The following is a 22,341-nucleotide window of genomic DNA, read 5'->3' on the forward strand; positions in this document are numbered from 1 at the left end:
AACAGAGAACGACGTTGCCAGATCTCGCTGCAGTGCAGAGCACGGACGAGTTTCTTCAGTTTTAGAAACGTTCAGTCATAAATAAAGTAATAGAACAAAAGCCATGTCTTGATAGCAGACTTTCTTTTATAGAAAGTTTGGAAAAAGTGTTCTTTATACCAATTGCTTCATATTATATTAATTAATTAAACCAAACAAGCAATAAGACTCCTAATTCAGGCGATAACAATGGAAGGTGTTTGTATCAATCTCACAAACCTCTTTTTCGCAATAAAGAACAGCGGTAATTGTTTATTTCCTATTGAACTTCGACGAAGCATGAGTAATTCATAGTCATACCAATAGTGTTTGTCAGTATTTTGCTTGACATATTAGAATCTTTATGGAGTACTACTGCCGCACGAGCTGCGTTAGCGTAACGGTTAAAGTGCTGAGCTACGAAGCGAAAAGTTATGAGTTCAAACCTTGTGTGGTGCATAAATTTTTCTTTATTTAAAAACAATATCGAAAAGTCTTACTTCAAGAATTTTATTCGTTTGAATGGAGTTTTTTGAAATTTCTAGTGCTTTGTCTCTTCATTAACCCTTTGGCTGCTGCAGACATGTGTTCCCCGCATTCCGCGCTGTGCGCGATTTTGTCATCACTGCACTGCTTGCCTGTGCAGACACACGGTGTTCCAACTGCTTTGACACACTTTATCATTCGATTTCACAAAAACTATTTGGCCCAAAAATTTGATTTTTACACATCATCTTGACTGATGCCTTTCCCCCACAAATGACTAAATTTTGTTTCGATGTTCAACGCAATTATTGTGCAGCATTAAATGTAGCAAACCATTGCACAGAATTTTGAAGAGTTTGCAGAGGTAAAAGTCCATAGCGTATACTTTCCGTATGGTCGATTTTAGTTGCCACAATGTTGAGAATGAAATGTGGACAAGATATCTAAATTTCATATAAAATTTACTGTATAACAATATCTCATTTAATTTAAGTACCACATAGGTGTCGTATGTAATATTGAGAAATATTCCATCTTTCGCGACTGTAATAAAAGTTTTATTTACACCAGGCGCTTTTGGCTTTATTTTAAAGCACTTCAATCAATGAAAGGTATGGTACATACACAATGGTACTCATGTTCTCTTTCTTGTTTTTGTTCCACAGTCGCAGTTTTACATATGGTATTGAAATATATTCCTCTTCTGCAACTAATAAGCGACTTATTTAGACCAGACGCGTTTCTCTCTTTTGAAGCATCTTCAGTGGACAGTATTTTGTCTCCTCCATTGCCAAGTCACCTTTCGTAGTTTTGTGCTGCGGTAACACAATATTCAACGTTTGTGGCGGCTGATCAGTGTTTTAGCAAATAAATGCTGTTTGTGTGTGCCACACACAAAATTATATTTGACACAGCTCTGAGCACTTCACTGTCGGACGGTATATTAAAGTCCTAATGTTTTTGTAAGTCCGCAGTTTTGTTTAATGTATTTTGTCTACTTCCTTTTGATTGATTGAAGTGCTTTAAAATAAAGCCAAACGTGCCCAGTGTAAGTAAAACTTTTGTTACAGTCGCGAAAGGTGGAATATTTCTCAATATTACATACGACACTTATGTGGTACTTAAATTAAATTAAATATATAGGTATCTTGTCCACATTTCATTCTCAACATTGTGGCAACTAAAATCGACCATACGGAAAGTGTACTCTATGGACTTTACCTCTGAAATCTCTTCAAAATTTCGTGCAATGGTTTACTATATTTAATGCTGCATAATAACTGCGTTGAACATCAAAACAAAATTAAGTCATTTATGGGGGGAAGGTATCAGTCAAGAAGATAGGTAAAAATCTAATTTTTGAGCCAAATAGTTTTTGTGAAATCGAATGATAAAGAGTGTCAAAGGAGTCGGAACACCGTGTGTCTGCACAGGCGAGCAGTGCAGTGACAAAATCGCCCACAGCGCGGAATCCGGCGAGCACGTCTCTGTAGTAGCGAAAGGGTTAATGCGGCCGTGTTGGCTTTACTTCATGAACTGCGTGCTCCACCCTAAACGTAAGCTTGCGAACTATGCTATACTATGGCGCTGCTTCTATTGGCGCGTGCGTCGTGTGCAACTGGCAATGCAGCAATCTCCCGCGTCTGGGCGGGCATGCGCGAGCCGCCAAGATAAAAGAATTGAACTATAATCAGTTGCAGTGTCATCCTCAGCCTGTAGGCATCACCAGATGTGGATACAGAGGGGCATGTAGTCAGCACACTGCTTCCCCAGCTGTTGCAAGTTTCTGTGACTGGTGCTGCTACCTCTCAATGGAGTAGCTCCTCAAAAGGCTGAGTGCACTCTGCTTGCCAACAGCAAAGTACTAGCCAAGCCGGACAGTGCTGAACTTCGGTGATAGAAATTACTGGGAAAAAATACCAGAAGACAGGATTTTCTATTTGACTTACTCAATTGCCAGTTTCAGGAGGAATGACTTGAGAAGTGCAAACTTTTTATAAATTGACTGCTTATTCTTCAATAATCATATCCCTATGTGATTTATCTATTTATCAATGTTATGCTGGAGGGAACACGATACACTGAAGAACAGTTATTTTTGATCCTCATGTAGTCACTGGACAGTAACACTGAAAGGCCTCACAAATAGGATCTAGTGGTGCTGCAAACATGGGCCATGTGTACCTCAAGCTAGTACAGCTCTCACTCATGGCTCTACTGTTTCTTTAAATACTGCTGCTGTGATGTGCACTACACATGATAATCTCCATAACTGAAGCTGAACCCCCAGGGAGCTCACTGCTCTTTGGCAGGTTTGTGCTTGGCTACCACAGAGCTCCAGCCTTTGCAGCATCTTCTCCCTTCCATGCTGCATGTCCAACCTCCTGCTGTTCTTTTTTCCCCTCTCTTGGGTAACATGTCTGGGCAGTTTTTGGAAATGTATTCTGCATGTTTGGTAGTCAATATCAGAATACTCTCCAGTGTTTTCCGTTACTTTTTTCTTTCTTCATTCACCTTCTCCTGTCCTTCCTTCACTTCGGCGTTTGGTGAGGTTCCTCTTTTTCTTCTTCCTCCCTGTGCGCACCTTAAAGCCAGTCCATGCATCTGACACGTAATAGGTGACTGGGTAACACATAATTCCCAGACCCGGGTTGACAGGTAGGGTTCACACGTACCCCCTGGTACAGGCCAGGCCCAGGGAGAGGCCTGGTCCCTCTGTCAGGTGTTCAGGAGGTGTGAACAATCATCTAAGGTGGGTGACTCCCCTCAGATGGGGGGGGGGGGGGGGGGGGGGGCAGTTGGATGGAGTGCGCCATGGGTGATTTTCTTGCAATGAACCCGTCATCTTGTTCTCAGTCAACATCTGCCAAACATAAACAGAATGAAACTCCCGCTTCAAAGACCCTCCCAGCTGCACCACGGTTACTTGTGGTTTCGCGTACTGAAGTCAGTCAGTCCTTTGCAACGGAAATCTGTTCTGTACTCGGAAAGGTGTTGATGCTATTACTGGCCCTGTGAAATCCTGCTCTCGTTTGTACAATGGCACTTTGCTTTTGGAGACTACTTCTGATTCTTAAGCACAACAACTGCTTGCCGGTTTGCTTCTCCGCGGTTATCCTATTCATGTCGAGGCTCATTGAAATCTGAATTCTTCCTGTGGTGTTATTTACACTAGGCTGCTCGATGGTCTGACAGACAGAAATCCAGACATACCTCTCTAATCAGGGTGTCATTGCAGTCCACGGGGTGATGAAAAAGGTAGATGCACTCTTAGTGCCCACACATGCTTTTTTTTTTCCTCACTTTTGATAGATTGGTGCTCCTGTCAAAGATCAAAGTAGGCATCGAAGTTATCGCAGTCCAACTGTACTTTCCAAACCAAATGTGCTGCTACCAGTGTCATCGTTTGAACCACACTTGAACGTCGTGTCAACACCCAGCGAAATGTGTAACCTGTGTTAGGGATGCACACAAGATTGATTGTCTGCCATCTGCCTCCCCACTGTATCAACTGCACTGGTGAACATGCTGCCCCCTCTCAAGATTGTCCTGTATGTCTTGATTAGCGGACTGTCCAGGAGATCCGGGTAGAGGAAAAAAGTGTCACCTGGTCACTCATAAGTTGTTGGCTAGTCACAAACCCTTTGTTCTACCATCTGGCACCTACAGTAGTTTTCTTGCTACAGCTTGCTTGATGAAGGACATGGCCACACAGACATGTGATGTCAAATTCAGTACTGCGGTGTTGACATTGCTGTCTCCTTGTCAAGCTGTGCAACAAGCTGCTAAACATTTGTTTCACGGGGCATAGTCACCTGCTACACAACCGGTAGGCTGGAAAGCTGGAAAGGACAGAAGGAATACTCCCACAAAGACTTCCTACATCTCCAACCAACAAATGTCTGTCTTTATCTGCCGACCAGGAAGGCTCCAAGAAGTCCAACAAAGGGAAACGGTCTTCTCCTTCGCTAACTCGGAGATCCTCTTTGATACTCTTGCCTGGCTGACCTCTGTGTCGCCAGTGTGCACCGCCAACTGTTTTTCTGCCTTGGACTCCACTCCCCCCCCTGCAAATCCAGGGGGTTAGAATAGGCCCGAGGTATTCCTGCCTGTCGTACGAGGCGACTAAAAGGAGTTTCACATGTTTCGGCCTTTATGTGATGGTCCCCTGTAGGGTTTGACCTCCATTCTTCAAAATTTTCCCAAAGAGCTAGCCAATTGGGGAAGGGCACCTTACAAGGTGCATTGTGTCCATCGTGCATTGAGATCTTTGGCCCACTTTCTCGTTGTCGCATTGCAGTCCTGCCCATTCTCCATCTCTTGGGCGAGGACACCCTGGGTGCGTTTTCCACCATGCACTGCAGTGTCGATTTCTGCACCGACGATGACCATGCCACCAAAGCGGCTTTAGTTTTACGTTTTATCCGTGAGAGTGGGTTTTATACTTCTATGTAGGTTTTAGCGCATGTCCTTTGTCCCTCTGTGTCCTCCACCCTAGTGCTTTTAGGGTGGAGGTTTTAGGGTGTTGCAGAATGGCTGGCTTTCCCTTTTTATTCGTGTGGTTGGCCAGCCATTGTAATCTGCTTTCATGTTTTACTCTCTTCTGTTTTTAGCATCCCTGTTGTTTTCTTGTCCTCTTTTGTTCCTTTGTGTTCATTGCCTTCCCTTCATTCTTGTGGCTTTTCCTTTCTTTCCATTTTGTGTGATACGTTTCATCCATTTTATTCTCACACTTGTGGCATTGTTTTATTAGGAACAAGGGACTGATGACCTTGTAGTTTGGTCCCTTCTTCCGCCTTTAAACCAACCAACCTTGAACTTCAGAACAGGGGAAGAATGCCGAAGCCTCTGTAGATCTCATGGAGGAGGATCCTCCAGCCTCTGCACCTTGTAGCAGTGAGTCTTTGTATGCTGGCAGTTGGCCGCTGCTGAGGTGACACACCTTCAGTTTTCCCTTCCTCCCCTTTCCTTGTTATGACCCTCCTTCAATGGAATGTTCATGGCCATCGATCAGAGGATTTATGGCTGCTCTTAGAATTGCAGTGTCCACTCTCGCATTTCTGTCCTGTCTGTTTTGACCTTCATCACCCCGAGGATGGCATTTCATCTCATGGGTGAGTCATGCTGCTCATATGGGATGATGTTGGCAGTCAACCCATCTCCCTGACTACCCACCTTCAAGGTGTTGCAGTTTGTGTTTTCCTTCCTCATTTGACCTTTTCTCTCTGTACTGTTTGCATCTGTCTGTCATTCAGCATCACCAGGGCAGACTTCCTCTAGCTTATTGGGCAGCTACCCAACCCCTTTCTGCTGCTCAGGGACTTTAATGTGCACCATCGCCTTTGAGGTTCTCCCAGAGCTTGTCAGAGAGGTGCCCTCTTGGCTGACCTTCACAATCAACTTACTCCTGTGCCTTAACACAGGAGCACCCATGTTCCTTTCAGACTCCATGCACACCTATTCCCATTTGGACCTATCATTCAGCACTGCCCAGCATGCCCATTGTCTCGAGTGGTCTGTTCTGACACATACTCGAGCAACCATTTCCCGTGTGCTAACCATTTGCTGACTCCTACCCTACCTATGTGCACACTGAAATAGCAGTTTACTAAGGCTGATGAGAGGCTTTAATCCTCCCTGCTGACCTTCGACAAACATCATTTCCCCAGTTGTGATGACCAGGTAGAATATCTTAAAAATGTTATCCTTACCGTCGCAGTGTGTTCTATTCCTCACACTTCGTCTTTACTACGCTGTCACATTCATTATAAACGGTGGCAAGCACAGTGTCGTTGCGTTCTTCAGGTTAGTTAAAAAGCTAGTTGGCTTTCATTCACTAGTTCTTTTAACAGTTCCATTCCCTCTTCTGTCATGTGGGACAACTTCAGATGGCTCTCTGGGACCAAGATCCATTCACTGATTTCCGGCCTTACTGTAGCAGATGTCATAGTCGACCCTCTTGCTATCTGCAACACCTTGGTCAGCCATCATTTTGCGGCAATTTCGAGCTCCTACCGCTATCACCCCGCCTTCCTCCATTGGAAATGAGTGGAGGTGGCTCAGGCGATACCCTTCTCTTTTCAGGATTGCGAGTGCTACAATACCACCTTTATTGTGAGGGAGCTAGGTCATGCTCTCGCTTCATCCCGATCCTCTGCCCCAGGGCTGGACGATGTTAACATTCAGATGTTACAGTACTGTTCTCTTGCGGGCAAGCACTTTCTGCTTCATGTGCACATCTGCCTGTGGACAGATGACCCATTTCCCAGATGCTGACGTGAAGCTACTGTCATAACCAAACCTAAGCCTGGTAAGGGCAAACAACTTCCTTCTAGCTTTTGCCCCATTTCTCTCACCAACTGTGTTTGCAAGGTGATGGAACAGAAGATTCACGCATGGCTGGTATGATGACTCGAGTCATGCAGTTTACTAACCACTGCACAGTGTGGATTTAGAGCCCGCTGTTTTGCAGTTGACCATCTCGTCACTGTGTCAACACTTTTCAGGAATGGTTATCTGTGAAAATACCAACCTATGGCTATGTTTTGATTTGGAGAAAGCCTAGGACACCTGCTGGAGGACTGGTATCCTCCGTACTCTCTACACATGGGGCTTCCATGGCCGCATACCCTATTTCCTTCAGGAATTTTTAAGAGACAGGGTTTTCAAAGTACATGTGGGTTCTGCATTGTCATCAGACACCTTTATCCAGGAAAACGGTGTGCCTCAGGGTTCCATCCTGAACGTCATCCTCTTTGCTATTGCCTTTAACCCTATAATGGCCTGTCTCCCGCCGGGCGTCTCCAGTGTCTTTCTCGTTGATGATTTTGCCATGTATTGCAGTTCTCCAGACTTGTCGCATTGAGCAGTGTCTTCAGCGATGTCTCGATCTTCTTAACTTGTGGAGCATCGACAGTGGCTTTCGTTTTTCCGCTGACAAAACCGTTTGTATGAATTTCTGGTGGCGGAATTGGTTTCTTCCACCATTTTTACATCTCGGGCATGTTGCTCTTTCATTCATTAAAACTACAAAATTCCTGGAGCTCATGCTCCGTAGGAAACTTTCTTGGTCCTCCCATGTGTCTTACCTGGTGGCCTGCTGTATGCTGTTCCTCATTGTTCTGTGTATCCTCAGCAGTACTTCCTGGGGAGCAGATTGAAGAACCCTCTTCCATTTGCACTGGTCCCTTGTTAGTTCAAAACTCGACTATGGGTGTTTTGTTTATGCCTGTGCACATCTGTCCATGTTACACTGTCTCAATATTATCCACCATCGTGGCATCAGTTTGGCCACTGGCGCCTTCTATATTAGCCCGGTTGAGTGTCTGTGTCCAGAATCTGCCAAACTACAGCTGTGCTACCACCATGACTTTCTCCCCAACAGAGGCGTATGCTGTTTGTGTGCCATGTGGGGTCACCCATCCTATGCCTGCTCCTATGATTCCTTTGATCGCCAGTATGGGGCTCGTCTCTCTTCTCTGTTACCTCCTGACTCCAGCAGTTTTCCAATATGTGTGAACCCTTAAACACCGTGGCTTCGTTGCGGCAGACCTTGGCCATCGTTTGCTCACTAAGAACATTACTCCAGCCTTGCTCTATCGTCTTCAGTTTAAAGACCTTCACACAGAACTTAGCAATACACTGATGGCTCTTGAACTGAACATGGTGTCAGGTGTGCCTTCATCATTGGCACCAAAGTTTTTCGGTATCCGTTTCTGGAACACTGCTCAGTATTTACAGCAGAGTGCTTCGCCCCGTATCAGGCCACACAGTACATCCGGTGACACGTGGTTTTTCAGTTGTCATCTGCTCAGACTCTGTGCCCTTCTAAGCCTCTGTGTGGTGTACACCATCCACCCCTTAGTGCAACAGGTCGAGGAAAGGTGTCACTTGCTCACTCTTGATGGTGCCACTGTGATGTTTATGGGGACTCCTGATCATGTCAGTCTGACAGGAAACGAGGTTGTTGACGTTACTGCCAAGACTGCAGTTCTCTTACTTCAGCCTGCTAGTTCTTACATTCCCTCCAATTATCTCTTGTTGCCATCTGTCAGCAGGTGGTGTCACTTTATCACCACTGGTCCTCCCTTCATGGGAACAGGCTCTGGATTATTAAGTCTCTCTGAGCAGCTTGGATGACCTCCTCTTTGCCCTCTTGCCATGAGCTAGGATGTGTATCGGGCACTGTCTTTTTAGCCATCACCATTTAAGTGGTGCTCCCCCCACCACTTTGTGCCCATTGCACTCAACCTTTGATGGTCCGCCATTTCCTGACTGAATGCCCTTTTTTTAATACTTACATTTTCGTGTGTGTTTACTGTCTGAGTTATCAACAGTTTTTAGCAAGCGACGTGTGGGCTGTCAAAAGCGTTTCACTTTTTATCTGTCGTAGCAGTATGGCAAAGGGCATTTAATTTTTAGCTCAGGACCTCCATTTCTCTATGGCGTGTTCTAGAGAGCTGTTTCCATGTCTCTGTTTTTAGATGTCTTCTCTTCTGTCGATTAGGATCAACATAGTGTCATTTTAACTCATCTTTTTGTCTTTGGGTTCTACACTTCTGACATGGGTGCTTATGACCCTAGTTGTTTCTGCACCCTAAAACAAAACAACTCGATCTAAACGTATGTGAAAAAGTCCCAACTTTTTTTACATTTGGTACTTAAATAATCTAAAAATGACAACTTGCCTGAGCTGAGCAATAGCATGGTGTAGACAGCTGAAATATAATTGTAGATCATAGTCCATAACATTTGTCTCCTCTCCCAATGGCATGAGGTGATGCCCTGCCTGCAGTTTGTGGTGTCATTTGTGTAATTTAGTAGTATTAGGCACACAGAATAGGTTCTGTATTCCTTTTTAGAAGTTTCTCCTCCCTTCATCTGCTGTTGCTGTCTCATTGATACAGCAAGCTTAACACATTCCATTTTGGCCGCAGTGACTGTTGCAGTCATCGAGAATTTTTTGTGTGGAGAGAAGTGAATTGCTATCTATCTGTTTAACAGTTCAGTTATTTTAGTAATAAATTTCAGTGTACATCTACATGGCTACTTTGCTATTCACATTTAAGTGCCTGGGAGAGGGTTCGTTGAACCATTCAGAATATTTCTCTACTGTTCCACACTATCAGCATGTGGGAAAAATGAACCCTTAAATCCTTCTGTATGACCTCTGATTTTTCTTACTTTATTACAATGATCTTTCCTCCCTATGTAGGTTGGTGACAGTAAAATATTTTTGAATTCAGAGGAGAAAGTTGGTGATTGAAATTTTGTGATAAGATCTCACAACAGTGAAAGATGATTTCGTTTCAGTGATTACCTCACCAACTCTTATCATATCCGAGACACCCTCTCCTATTCCACGATAATACAAAATGAGCTGCCCTTCTTTGGACTTTCTTGATGTCCTCCATATTGTTGGCTAGGATTCAGAATGGTGCTACTACTATTCAGCTGGTGCCCACAGGTGTAAGAACTAGAGACACTGGAAAACATAAGAAGGAATTAGGTAGTAGGGAATGTAAAGAAGTGTTGGATAGAAGCAAAGTATGACACCCAGAAAGAAGTGTGTGGCAGTTGTCACTGGCATAGAAAACAGTTCTGCCCTTCTGGCACTCAGCAAAATTTCACTAGGAGAGGAGGAAAGTTGAAGAAAATCCTTTAATTATATGGGAATCGTGGGAAATGTCTCAAGTCTGCAATGATATTTTCTTCTTTTTAAAAAAAGTAGTACAAAGAGGTACTGGTACCAGTATTAAATTAGAACTGTAGTATTGATTTGGTTGGTAGAAATTGCTTAGACAACCCACCATACAAATGTTGAGTTTGTTACTGTTTTGAGTTACTAACATTGCTAGTTGAACTGCTTTGAGAGCTGGTCAAAAATTGAGTATTTGTCAATTACCTGGTTATTCATAGTTCAGGCTGCCTAGTAAAGTCTTCTGTAGTGGGGAAATAAAAGGTATTTTGTTACTTAAAAGTAGCAGCTATCTCCAGAGTGTCACCAATTGAGTTTTGCAGTTGAGTTAATTCCATACACTTGATATTTGGTAATTAGTATGTACAGTCAGATCATATCATTTATTGTTGATACCTAACCTGCTGTACAATAGTACTTCAGTTATAACAGGCTGCTCACATGTTTGGTTCTTATTTGTTGTGCATTAATGTGAATGAGTTTTGTTCCAGTCATTGTATTTTCAATGTTCTATGTTGCAGTGTATCCCTATATCACAAAATGCATGAAATTGTTTTGCATCCTCAGTGTTGCATAGATATGCCACTGCCTTGTGTTCAGATTTTATATTAAGAGAATAAAGTAGAAAATTTTATTTATGATTGTCATCTGCAGATAAGAGGCAGTGTGTCTTTAAATTGCCACTATAACTATGTGAAGCCCCTCACCCCCAACACACATACACACACACACACACACACACACACACACACACACACACACACACCAACTAATTTGTTTTCCCATGCATGCTGGTGGAACACCATTACTCTTCTTGGTAGACAACCTGTCTTTATTAATGTTTTAACTGTGGATAATGCCTCCAATAAAATTTACTTTTAGAAATTCTTAAGTGTGATTGTGTGAGTGTTTTCCTGTCCCTCATTTACTGAGGTACTTTTACAAGCTTCACAAATGTTATGTTTGTATGAATTGCTGGAATTTTTTCATTCTAGCTTCCTGGAAATGTTAACTATGAAAATGACATCCAGGTAGGATGATAAACATTAACAGTAATTCTTAATTGTATGAGGCTGATACTTATTAAATTTAATGCTGCTAAATAAGCTTTTGATGATTGGTTCTGGTACTTGGCAGTTGTGAGAGATGGGGACTTATTGTTAAATTTCCTTTCTAAGTTTCATTACTGCATTGTTGGAGAAAGATAATTTCACTGATAGCTTGAGTAACACACACTTTAATTTCCAGTTTCTCTCTTATTCTTAGATAGCAGTGGCATGTAAAGAACTGCAGAAATTTGCATGTGTCAATGAGCTTGGTTACTGGAAGTTTTGAATTACACATGCATGAATGTGATGCTTATTTTTATGTGAATGTTGGCTATTTTGCTACTGTCCAGAAGAATAAGGAACTTATGTTTTTAGGTAGTGGCTGCTTTAAAAATTAACTCCAGTTAAATGACAAATAGATTTGTAAAATACAAACTTTCACTTTCTTTGACAAGAGTGATAAGTGAGAAAGGAACATGAAAGACTCTGCGGGAAATGTAATACAGTTTCCTCTGAAGGGGAAAAATGCTTCACATTGGCTATGCAAGGTTTAATTTTAAACCAGAGGTGTCCTCAATCTGAAGTGTGGTATGAACCTCAGTTCTTTCCTAAGCATTGTCTTATTGCAGGTGCTTGTACCCCTGCCTCCCTCTGACCAGTGAGGGGACGGCATTAGATATTGGCTGTCATTGACGGAAAACTAGTGTTCAGTATAATATATAATCCTTAACTACATTTAGTGCTGTAATTGAAGACTGTTTTTGAGAAACTAACCATTAAGATTTTGCTGATTATTGTAGGAACAGGAGTGGAGACATGTGTTTACAAACCATAAATTGGTAAACTAACTTAAATTGCCATACCACAAAGAAATTTACAAAAATAAATTGTAATTCGTAACTACCTTCGGTTTTCTAGAGAAACAAATTGTGGAGCAAGTAAATTAAACTTCTTCCAATAAGGCTGTAAGGACTCTTATGGGCATGTGCATGGTGAGTTCAGGACCAGGATGCCAGGATATTGCAACATTTCTTCCTTTCTGTGCTACAATCTCTGTTGCTGACTCTCTGACTTAATGTCCCTCTGCAGAATTGGGCAATAGACAGTGACTCCTCTATATTGTTAAAGATGAGTTAATGGAGAGCAACATCAGGTTAGCTTTCATTACAGTAGGACAACCTGTAAGAACCTCCGTGCTTGAGATAATTCGAAGAAGAAGAAGAAGAAGAAGAAGAAGAAGTTGTGCTTTCATTATGAATTTACCTCCATTTCCTTCCAAATTTGATGGAAGTGTGTGCCATCTGAGGAACAACACCTAACATAGAGCATACCCTCTCCACTGTGTGTGTGTGTGTGTGTGTGTGTGTGTGTGTGTGTGTGTGTGTGTGTGTGAAGAACAAAAAAAAAAAAAGAAAGAAACCACTTAAAGCAGCCCTTGGCTTAATGAATTATCGCTAGTGAACAGTACTCAACATAATTGCCAAGCTGTCTTTCCGGGAGGGGGTCATGATGTACCGTTATAGCTGTAGCCACCTGACAATGCAGGGATAGCACTGCTGATGCATGAATTGTAAACTCCCCATATTGCCCAAGCAGTTATTGCTCTGTTGGGATGGTGTTTATGTGTAGCCTCCAATCAGTTAGTGGCATCAGAACAGATGATCCAGAATAAAATGGATACAACTCTCACACTGTGGCTGCCGCACTGAAATGGCAGTCTCAGCACATGCGAATAAAAGATTTAATGTGGAGAATTAATATCATGTGGCATTCCTGCCTGTATCAGCACCATGGGAAGAGATCTAGGTGAGGAGTGGAGTCAGCCAATTTACTCTGTACCTGGTGCGCTGGAGGAGCGATAGAGAACTATTTCTGGCTACGAAACCACTGTTCTTTCTCACACATACAAGGTAAGTTTGTTACAGTCACAGCTATAGAAAAGACAAAGAATGACTTAAGACAAGAAAACATCACTCAGATATGCTTCAACTTTGCAAGAAACCAGGTTACATACCAGCCTGTTATTTCTTGCAAATACTGATTTTGACTCTAGCTCATATTTCATTGGGCTCTGGTGTTAAAATGTGACAAGGAATTGCACGCTAATTTAGAGCAGTGAGGAGCTAACTTTGTCAGATCCAGTGGGAACAAAAATGTGATAAAGTACCAATATCTTTATCCTAACCTTTGAGGAACAGCCTAACAAAAAAAAATTAAGAAAATGATAAAGTGATGTGGTGTTAAATTCTGCATTCCTCCACCCATAGTGAGTTAACAGTGCTCAAGGTTTGAGCATGTCCTCCAGATGTAGTACCTGTGGAAGTTTCATCCACAAAGGAATATCATACAAGCAACCCCTCTCCTTCACCATGTGCCTGAAATGCATGGGACTTTTCCCCATTCATTGATCCACTCTGCATTCAAAATAGATACAGGAATCTAAATTGCTTTTATGCCACATCAGGGTGTTAGAAAGATATATGATAAGACTCGAATCAGTCAAGTATCAAACCTTGTGAGAATAGGAACAAAGCATAAACCAGATTAAACTGCTACAAAAACCTCCTGCACCAGGTTAGAGTCCCAGTTGTGGCACACATTTGATATTTATCAACGCCTGTAAGCAGCTAAAGGACTCATTATAACATCATTCAGCTCTCCTTATATCTTTAATTTTAAAAATCCAAAATATTCAGATTCACTGAATCTAATGATTTTGTAGTAGTCATGTTGGAATCTGTGACGCTGTTCTCTGAAAGTCACAAGCTGCTGATAACCTTACTGAATCATTTCCATTACATTCCACATATTCCATAATGACACTGCATGTATTTTAAAAAAAAAATGTGATTTTGTAAAATAGATGTAAATTAAGAGCAGAGCCCTGTGGTGGTGGTGGTGGTGGTGGTGGTGGTACCTGCTCATTGGTTTGTTGTCAGTAACTGAAATTGTGAATGTGTTTTTACATTGTGATCTGTCTATTCACAATTACTATCAAAGTTGATGGATGGTGAGCTCTGTCAACACGTTGCTGCTGTGGTAGCTGACCCTTCGTGAGTGGAAATCCAATCTATAGTCTGTCGGTAAACTGAAGAGCGAGCGCGCGAGTCCCCACTCTGCCTACCCCGCTACGTCACAGGCCGCTTCTACAGGCTGTTTCACAACGTAGTACAGTCCCTGCCGCGGCGCGCGCTTTAAATCTGTGGCGACGTCGTCTACAGATACGTCCCGGCTGCGTTTATTTTTAGACAAATGCGTTAAGAGTATAAGGAAAACAAAAGACGATAGCTTCTTCGAAACAAAACTTTTAAGGAGTAAATAATATTAACATAAGAACGGAAGTCAGGATTCTACTACAAACATAGAACCAAATGCCTATTCATATGAATGTATGTTCCTCTATCCGTAAGACGAACCGGATATAGTGCAATCAGTCTGTAGAATTTAAGGCTTTTTCTTACTTTGTGTTTCTACTAAAAGATAGAAGTTTTCTTTGAAGGGCTGCATTGAAACTTAACAATTCTTGCAACACGAAGAATGTTTAAAAAGTAACCAGAAATGTATAATTTCGTGTGTTGTATTAGCTCGATTTGCACTGCTTTTTTTGTCGCTGTTTTCGTAAACATGTCTGAAAAGTGTTTCCAGGCAAATCCCATTTCACGCAATGTCTTGTGTAAAACATCTTTCTGCAAGGAAACTGTATTTTTTGTTTCACGCCAGTAAGTAATTTCCGCAATGTGGGCACTATTTTTTGGTTTATGTAAAAGTCCTCCATCGTTTGTCGAATGACCAATTTTGTGCAACTGTCTATAACGATGGGTTTCCTCCCTAAATTATTAGTCTTCCTTTGCGACTATTCCAGTAAAGCATGAGACTTGTTTTCGCGTTCCTTCCTTATGCGTCCTACTGTGGCGAGGCTGACGTTTGCATAAATGATTGGAGACTGACAATATTAGCCAACAGTTTCTTTTGTGTAGCCTCCTTAACACACGCTGTAATAACGTTAGAGACGATCGAACGCTCGTTCTCTGCAAATATCTCCTCTTGTTCGTATTCTGCACATTTTCTTGTAATTCAGAGCGATTATACATCACTTCCGGATACTGAAGTATATCAGTGAGTACACAAAGTTAACTGACTGAGATTGGCAACTAAGATCCCACGAACAGAAACGACGTATATCACTGCACGCCGAACTACACCGCTGGACAGGTAACGGGCAACTGATTTTGGGTTGCCCTGTAGGCCAGTGGCAGGGTTCTTCCGGGAAAGGCCACTTCCCCCACCAAAAGCGCTGCTCGCTCTTGAGTTTACAGACAGACTATAGTAACACTCTTCATGCCCTTTTTCAGCAAGTTTATATTGATGCCGTTACACAAAATTACGACGACATCTTTGACTTGCCCTCTGTTCAGTCCATGGCTGTGACATATAGTGCCATATGATGCTAATATGGATTAGCAATATTGGGTTATTAGCTGCTGGCAAACAGTGACAATGTTCTGTGTTTTTCTTCAGCCCTTTGTATACATACTTAACCATGGCCGAAGTACAGTGGAACCCATTCTGTGCATGTGCTTTTGTTGTGTATTTTTAAATATTTACTTCCCATATTATGCTTTAAGTGCTCAGTTTCATATTGTGTATGCTTTTAGTGCTGTAGTTTTAACAAACAATAGAAAGTTTCAACTATACATGCACATAATGAAGAAGGTTATGTTCTGTATATGAAACTCTTGTATTGAGTCCTCAAACAGTATGAACATATTGTGAGCAAACTTTTTCATTGAGTTGTTTGTAAGTGCACATGTTTAACAGAACATTTTGTCAAAGATAATGAATAGAATAGCAAATTGGTCTGTATTAAACATATACAACTTTCATTGGACTGCTAAGAAGTGCCTAGCTTGCATTCAAGAAATTAATACAAATATAGATTGTGTATGCAATTAGAGAAATGATTACAGGTTCTGTAACAATTACCAATTGGGCATGGCAGTGGAACATTCTTGGGAATGGAGTTCTTGGTTAAACTTTTCCGGTCACGAGGAAGGTACAAACATTTATTTTAAACACAGAGCCTTAGGTGTTGTCATTGTTTATGTGGTTGTTGATACAAAACACACATTAGTAGGCAGCCTCAGGGGGACCTGCTGCATGTTGCTTGTATATCTAAGAAATTGGGGTCTGCAGTGTGTGAACTGTATATATCCCTAACCATTTGTGGGATCAACATGGTCCTTAGTTCAAACTAAAAATACTCCCAGTGATAAGGGGTTAAAAACAATCAAAGGAATGAGACCTCAGGTAGGTAGTTTTCCCAATTAAGCTGCTCTTAGAGATGGTAACACAACACGGGTGCACTCCCACGATTGCAAAGATTGTAGAGGGGGCGCAGATGGTAGAATGGGTGGTTGTTGACAACATCCATGTCACAGAGGTCAAATTCAAGAGGATGTCCACCTCCGATAACCACATAGCTCTTTGAAGTGGCCCAGCAAAATCAGTGTGCGCTCTCAGTGTGAGGAATGCAGTAGCTGGCCATTGCTGTTGCAACCTCTGGTGCTGTGAACAGGAATTCGTCGAGGGTTTGTTGCAGGTGCCGATAGAGCACAAACGTTTACCTGCTGACCCAATGCAAGGTGGGCCAATGGAAAAGTGGTATATAGGGCGTCTGCATTGGCAAGTTGGATGGTCAGTGAAAGTTGTCTGTATTTTCTGGGAGCTTAGACTTATGCCCAAAAATTAGTATTAAAGGTTGGCGTACAATTAACAGGGAGAATTTGCTGGCAAAACAGGTGAAACTCCCTAGTACCATAAATTATTGCTAATGTACGCTTAACTATTTGGAAATAGTTCAGCTGCACTGCTGTTGGTATTTCGATGGCATAGGCAACTGGTCTTTCATACCTGCCAGACAGTTTGAGATAAAACCACTGCAGTCCCCATCCAAGACTCATCTGTCGCAATCCATCACAGGCCTAGTGTGTACATTATCAGGCATTGTGCTGTTTTGAGATAATCCTTAAGGGATTGAAAAGCTTTCAAACAGGAAGCCGACCACACAAATTTGTTGCCCTTTTTGTGCTGCTTGTTAAGCGGGTGCACCATTTGCAGTTCTTGGAGTATAAACTTTGTGGTATGTGATTTTGTCAAGAAGAGATTGAGGTTAGTGGGTACTTGTAAATTTATTATTGCATTAAAGTGGTTGCATGTAGGGATGATAGTGTGTGCTTGATATTTAATGATGGGACCAAAAAACTACACTTGCCAAGTTGACAATGTAAGCCATTTTGCAAGAGTTTTATGAAAAAGTATTAAACTTTCCTGTGGTGTTCCACCTGTATTGTCCATTACAGTGATATTATCTAAATAGTTAATGCAGTGTAGAACACCATGAATAAAATGTACTAAGTATTTTTGGAATTAGCTGAGGTGGTAAACAATTTTGCTGGTAAGAGCATAATGCTGTATTTGAGACTAGTTCAGAGTCACTAATATAAGCTGTAGATAAACATCTTTTAAATCAATTTTTTAGTAATATTAGCCTCTGGCTGATTTAGTTAACAAATCCTTTGGGTGAGACATAGTATAGAGATCAGTGTTTGACTGACCAAGCATTGATAGTTGCTTTGAAATAATCGCAGATGTGTAGAAACCTGTTAAGTTTTTAACGACAACTATAGGTGTTGCCAGTTGTCTGGTTTAAACTGGCAAAACGATACCTTGTTCATGAAGCTGTGCAAGCTTGGCCTGGACAGTGCCTTAACAGCAAATGGTAGTTGGTAAGCATGACAGAATTGGGGTACCACTAAAGTTTTCATACATATGACCAATAAAATTATTTGCAGTATTTAGTGATGGTTGAAAAGTTTCTTTGTATGTATTGCCAAGAGAGAAAGTAGACCAGATGATTGCACTCTGACACTAATTTACATTACCCGTTATTTTGAAAGCAAATTTTGTAAAGGCATCTGAGCTGAAACTGCTAACAGAATTAGGCATCATCACTACTAAGTATGTTAGTGTGTGTAAAAGTTTTGGAGGGAGAGAGAGGCTCAGATACAGTATTCAGGTTCAGATGTGCAGAGATGAAAAGGCTTCCTCAGGATAGAGAAATGTGAAGAGCTGCTCAAACCAGTCTTCGGACTGAAGCTTAGTGGTATTGAACAGCTATTCAGATATGCAGTATAGCAAAACCATCCAGGATCTTAGTACGTGAAGGCCTTTGTAGGCTTAGAAGTGAAATGCGTTAAGATCATAATTAAGTGGGAAACAGATTGCCACTCTGGCTGATTAAAATGCAGAATATAATTTTAAATACTACTAAACACAAAATAGTGTACCTTTCGTAAGGTTTTAAATTTTTGTCTGAGATTTAAATGAAGATAAGAATCATGTTCATATAACAATGGGTCCTAATTAGGGAGAGTTCTCTCAGCTGCTCCCCAACTCTTCTGCATCAATTTTAAAGTCAGTGTCCCCTAACCATGTATAACATTTATGATGGAGAAGTTTACACTGTCCAAAAGGCACTTTGGGATTAAAAGTGACCTTGGTAGGAAATTTCTCATGTGCTCACTTTGTGCCCTCCAGTATTAAAAATGTGACAGTAAGAACTATTGGGACCCAAGGAAAACAAGTTACTTCTGTTGGGTGATGGAGCATGTGGAAAGAAGGGGAAGTGATAGTGGATGTACCAGCCGAACATGCATTTATATATAGCACAGAGTAATTTGATCCTTTCTCACTAAATGTTCTTAGCCAGCTGGCAGTCAGTACAGTAGAAAGAAAGTGATTAGAAGTGATGAACAAGCTGTGGCTAATGAAGCCCAGCTTTTGGCTAAGGTGCACAGTCTCTAACCACATACATAGACGTAAATGTCACTCATCACTCAGAATAGAATATTGGCCTATGATCCACACTTCCTTTTTAGACTAGAGGACCCATCAGCATCCAGTCATGCAATATAATCCAAATTTTAACTAGATGCCTTTTGTTTGCTAATTTGCCAACATTTTAAATTGCTGGCTATGCAATTAGTGGTGTCAGGTCTCCTACCTAAGCATTTTTGATGTATAAAACTGACTGGCTCAGTTTTCCTCCTTAAAATGACCAACCAGCCTTATTAAAGTACTATTTTATTTTTCATCTATTCTGAACTTTACTTAGCATGTTTGAACACACATTCAAAAATAGCTAACACTAAGATTTTAAATACTGATCATTTATCTAGTTCTGTGAACAACCAGGCATATAGGCTTGTTTGAATTTTAAAGAACAATAAAAAAATTGTGGCAGGCCAGACTTTCCAATCTCGTGGAGATAGGCAATTTTCATCGATCATCTCTCAAACTTGTGGATGACTGAACATGTCCTAATAGTTACTGAAGTATCAATGCAAGGAGTTGTTAAGGAAGGACCTTAGAAAGGTCGGCAGTTGCCCAGTTGAGATCCTAGTGACAAGAAAGCTCCATGGCTACTGTTGATAGTTATTCTAATATCAGCCTATCAACAGTCACATGATGTTACTGAAGAAGACAATATAACACACATTTTGCAAAGAAGGTATGAAATAGGCATAGTTTGTTCTGCTGAAAAATGGTGGAATACTACACAGAGGCACAAAATTCTCAGACAGTTCTATGAGTGGAGTTCTTTCTAACCCATTGCTTTCTTCAGTGCACAGTTGATGTTCTGACTATTCAATGAGGTTTTTTCCCCACCATACACATTGCTTTTACTTTATTTGTTCAGCAAATGAGGGGTGTACTTTAATAATTAAAGATTTGAGATTTCTCTCATATTTGTTTCCTAACTGTAGTCCTTAACACAATTATGGGATACAAAGAAAACCTTCCTCTGGACACTGGAAGTCTCGAAGTTCCTAATCACAGGCTCTGGGGAATAGACAGTATGTCTCATCATATATTACAACACTTTTATGTAATCACAACTAGGTCATGGATAGAGTGTATGACTCAGTGAGACTTACTAATCCCAAGAGCATTAACACTATCTGCCATGTGGAAATTATTGGCAACAGATGCCCATACGCTCTGTTTAAAATCGTAAATGTTTACAGCTGATACCTAATAGTTACATGCAGCCTTTAAGGCATTATATCAGCTGAAAGGGATTAATGCTGTGAAATTCCTAATCTGATCAGATTCCTTCAGTGTCCTGTACACACTTAGTAAGTCCAGACAATCTGGAATTTCCTTTTCCATTTTTCTGTTGAAGTTAGTTAAATTTTTGATATCATTTGCATAATTTCTTTCAAAATTATGTGGAAGGAATGAGTTTACAAATGTTTGTGTGCCTGCATGTGACCATATCTGGGATACTAAGTAGTATAGAGGATTAAATCAAATAAAAATGAACATACTAATCTTTGTAACTAATGCTAAAAGTGAAACACATATTTAACAACAAAGGAAAACCCTTTTTTTACTATAATTCATAAGATACCAGAATTTATTCATCTATGGAATAGGAAGCCTGCAGAAAAAATGGTTTCAGATGGATTTAAAGTAAGCAAAGGTTTTTATGACCTCATATTGAATTCCTTTCTGAGCCAGTGACAACTTAAGTAATGGATACCAAAGGTCCTTTTTTTTGCCCCTAATGTTGTAGCTGTTGACATAATTATTCTTCTGAATTTATGATGAATTATTTAACAAATTTAAATATATAGTGTGAAGGCAGTTTGTTTGAATGTGTAAGTTTTTTCAAGATGCTTGTACTAGATGACTGGGTGACCACCACATAATATTTTTGCAGCTCACTTCTGTCCAATTGGTACGTTGTTCCTAAGCGGTGAGTTACTGCAGAAAATTATAACAAGAGACATAGTGGAATTATATTTTGAAACTAGCAAAGTAATTGTGTGAAGAACAAAAGTTGCTGAATTTAGCTGCTTCACTATCTCTTGTTCATCTGTCTCTTCTCCCCTCCCCCACAGATATCACTGTTTAACGTGCTGTTAAACTTAAAACTTATCAAATATATCAGATATAAAAGTACTGAAATTTATTTACTTACGCTAAAATGAATGTTTACATATCATTTTACAGACATTGTGTAAATACCTATCACATATGTTGGTGAGTGTGACATGATGTTAATCATACTTTCTTTTTGCAGCCTATGCCTACACAATATGAAACAGCAATGGTAATGTTAATAACACAGTGCTCTTTGTAGAAGTGATTTGGTTATTGCATGGTCCATGCCATTTAGTTAGTGCCACAAATATATATACTATTATGGAATAAAGTATTGTTAGCAACTGCAGTTATGTTTGCAGAATACGTTATTCAGCTGTAATCTACCATTAAATCACTCTTATAGATTTCAGTTCTTAGTATTCATAATCATCTCAGTATACTTAATATTGCATTTATATTTGTTTGTTTTGCAATGGTGAATGTTTCCCTTTGATGATACCTATGATTTGTTATATAATGACTGTTAAATCTTTGCTTTCAGCATGGACATAGTTTTACAATATTTTGTATGTATTCCAAGATCCAGTATATTACAGGAGAGGCAATTCATTCACCTTGTCATACTTAGAGCTACTACTGCTGCTAATAGCTTCATAAAGAGGATTGGGATTTTCTGTGTTTGGGTGGGTGGTCTCTCTCTAAATTTTTATGATCAATTAAATTTTGTTATGTGAACAGTGACACATGGTAGTGGGTAATAAATTCTGCATAACTTGGGTAGCTAAAACAGAACAGAACACAGTGTAGCTGTGGAAATGAATGTTATGAAGATGAAAAAATTGCCTCAAGAAAAACTCCGTTTTATCGATTAGAATTCCCCTTACCTCATTCCCCCTCTCCCAACCTTCTTCTTCCTCCTCCTCCTCCTCCTCCTCCTCCTCCTCACTTTCTTGTACTTCCTTATTGTGTTCTAGTGTCATCAGCAAATACACTCTTAACAGGGTGATGCATACATAAAGCTTTGAATTCAGTTGTAGCAGGTGAAGATAAATGTTGTTGCATGGTAAATGTAGGCTTTGTTATATTTGCAGATCATTATTTTTATAGATGTTGATCTAGTAAACAGTTAGTTATCAGGTT

At 40.7% G+C, this 22,341-nt stretch overlaps 1 protein-coding gene across 5 annotated transcripts in view; it reads left to right on the forward strand.

The window, feature by feature from the left end:
• LOC126470195 (synaptoporin-like) overlaps window positions 1–22,341 on the forward strand; it is a 106,961-nt gene that overhangs the window by 22,578 nt on the left and 62,042 nt on the right. For 2 of the 5 annotated variants that reach the window (XM_050097857.1, XM_050097856.1), the window contains exon 2: window positions 11,197–11,232. The exons of 2 other annotated variants lie outside the window; for them this stretch is intronic. In XM_050097857.1, coding sequence (XP_049953814.1) covers window positions 11,197–11,232 — 36 coding nt within the window. Of the gene's footprint in view, window positions 1–11,196; window positions 11,233–21,397; window positions 21,428–22,341 lie in introns of all 5 variants that reach the window. One more of the 5 variants, XM_050097855.1, reaches the window with a different exon arrangement.

Source organism: Schistocerca serialis, chromosome 3 (genome assembly GCF_023864345.2).
Source record: "Schistocerca serialis cubense isolate TAMUIC-IGC-003099 chromosome 3, iqSchSeri2.2, whole genome shotgun sequence".
Taxonomy (NCBI): Eukaryota; Metazoa; Arthropoda; class Insecta; order Orthoptera; family Acrididae; genus Schistocerca; species Schistocerca serialis.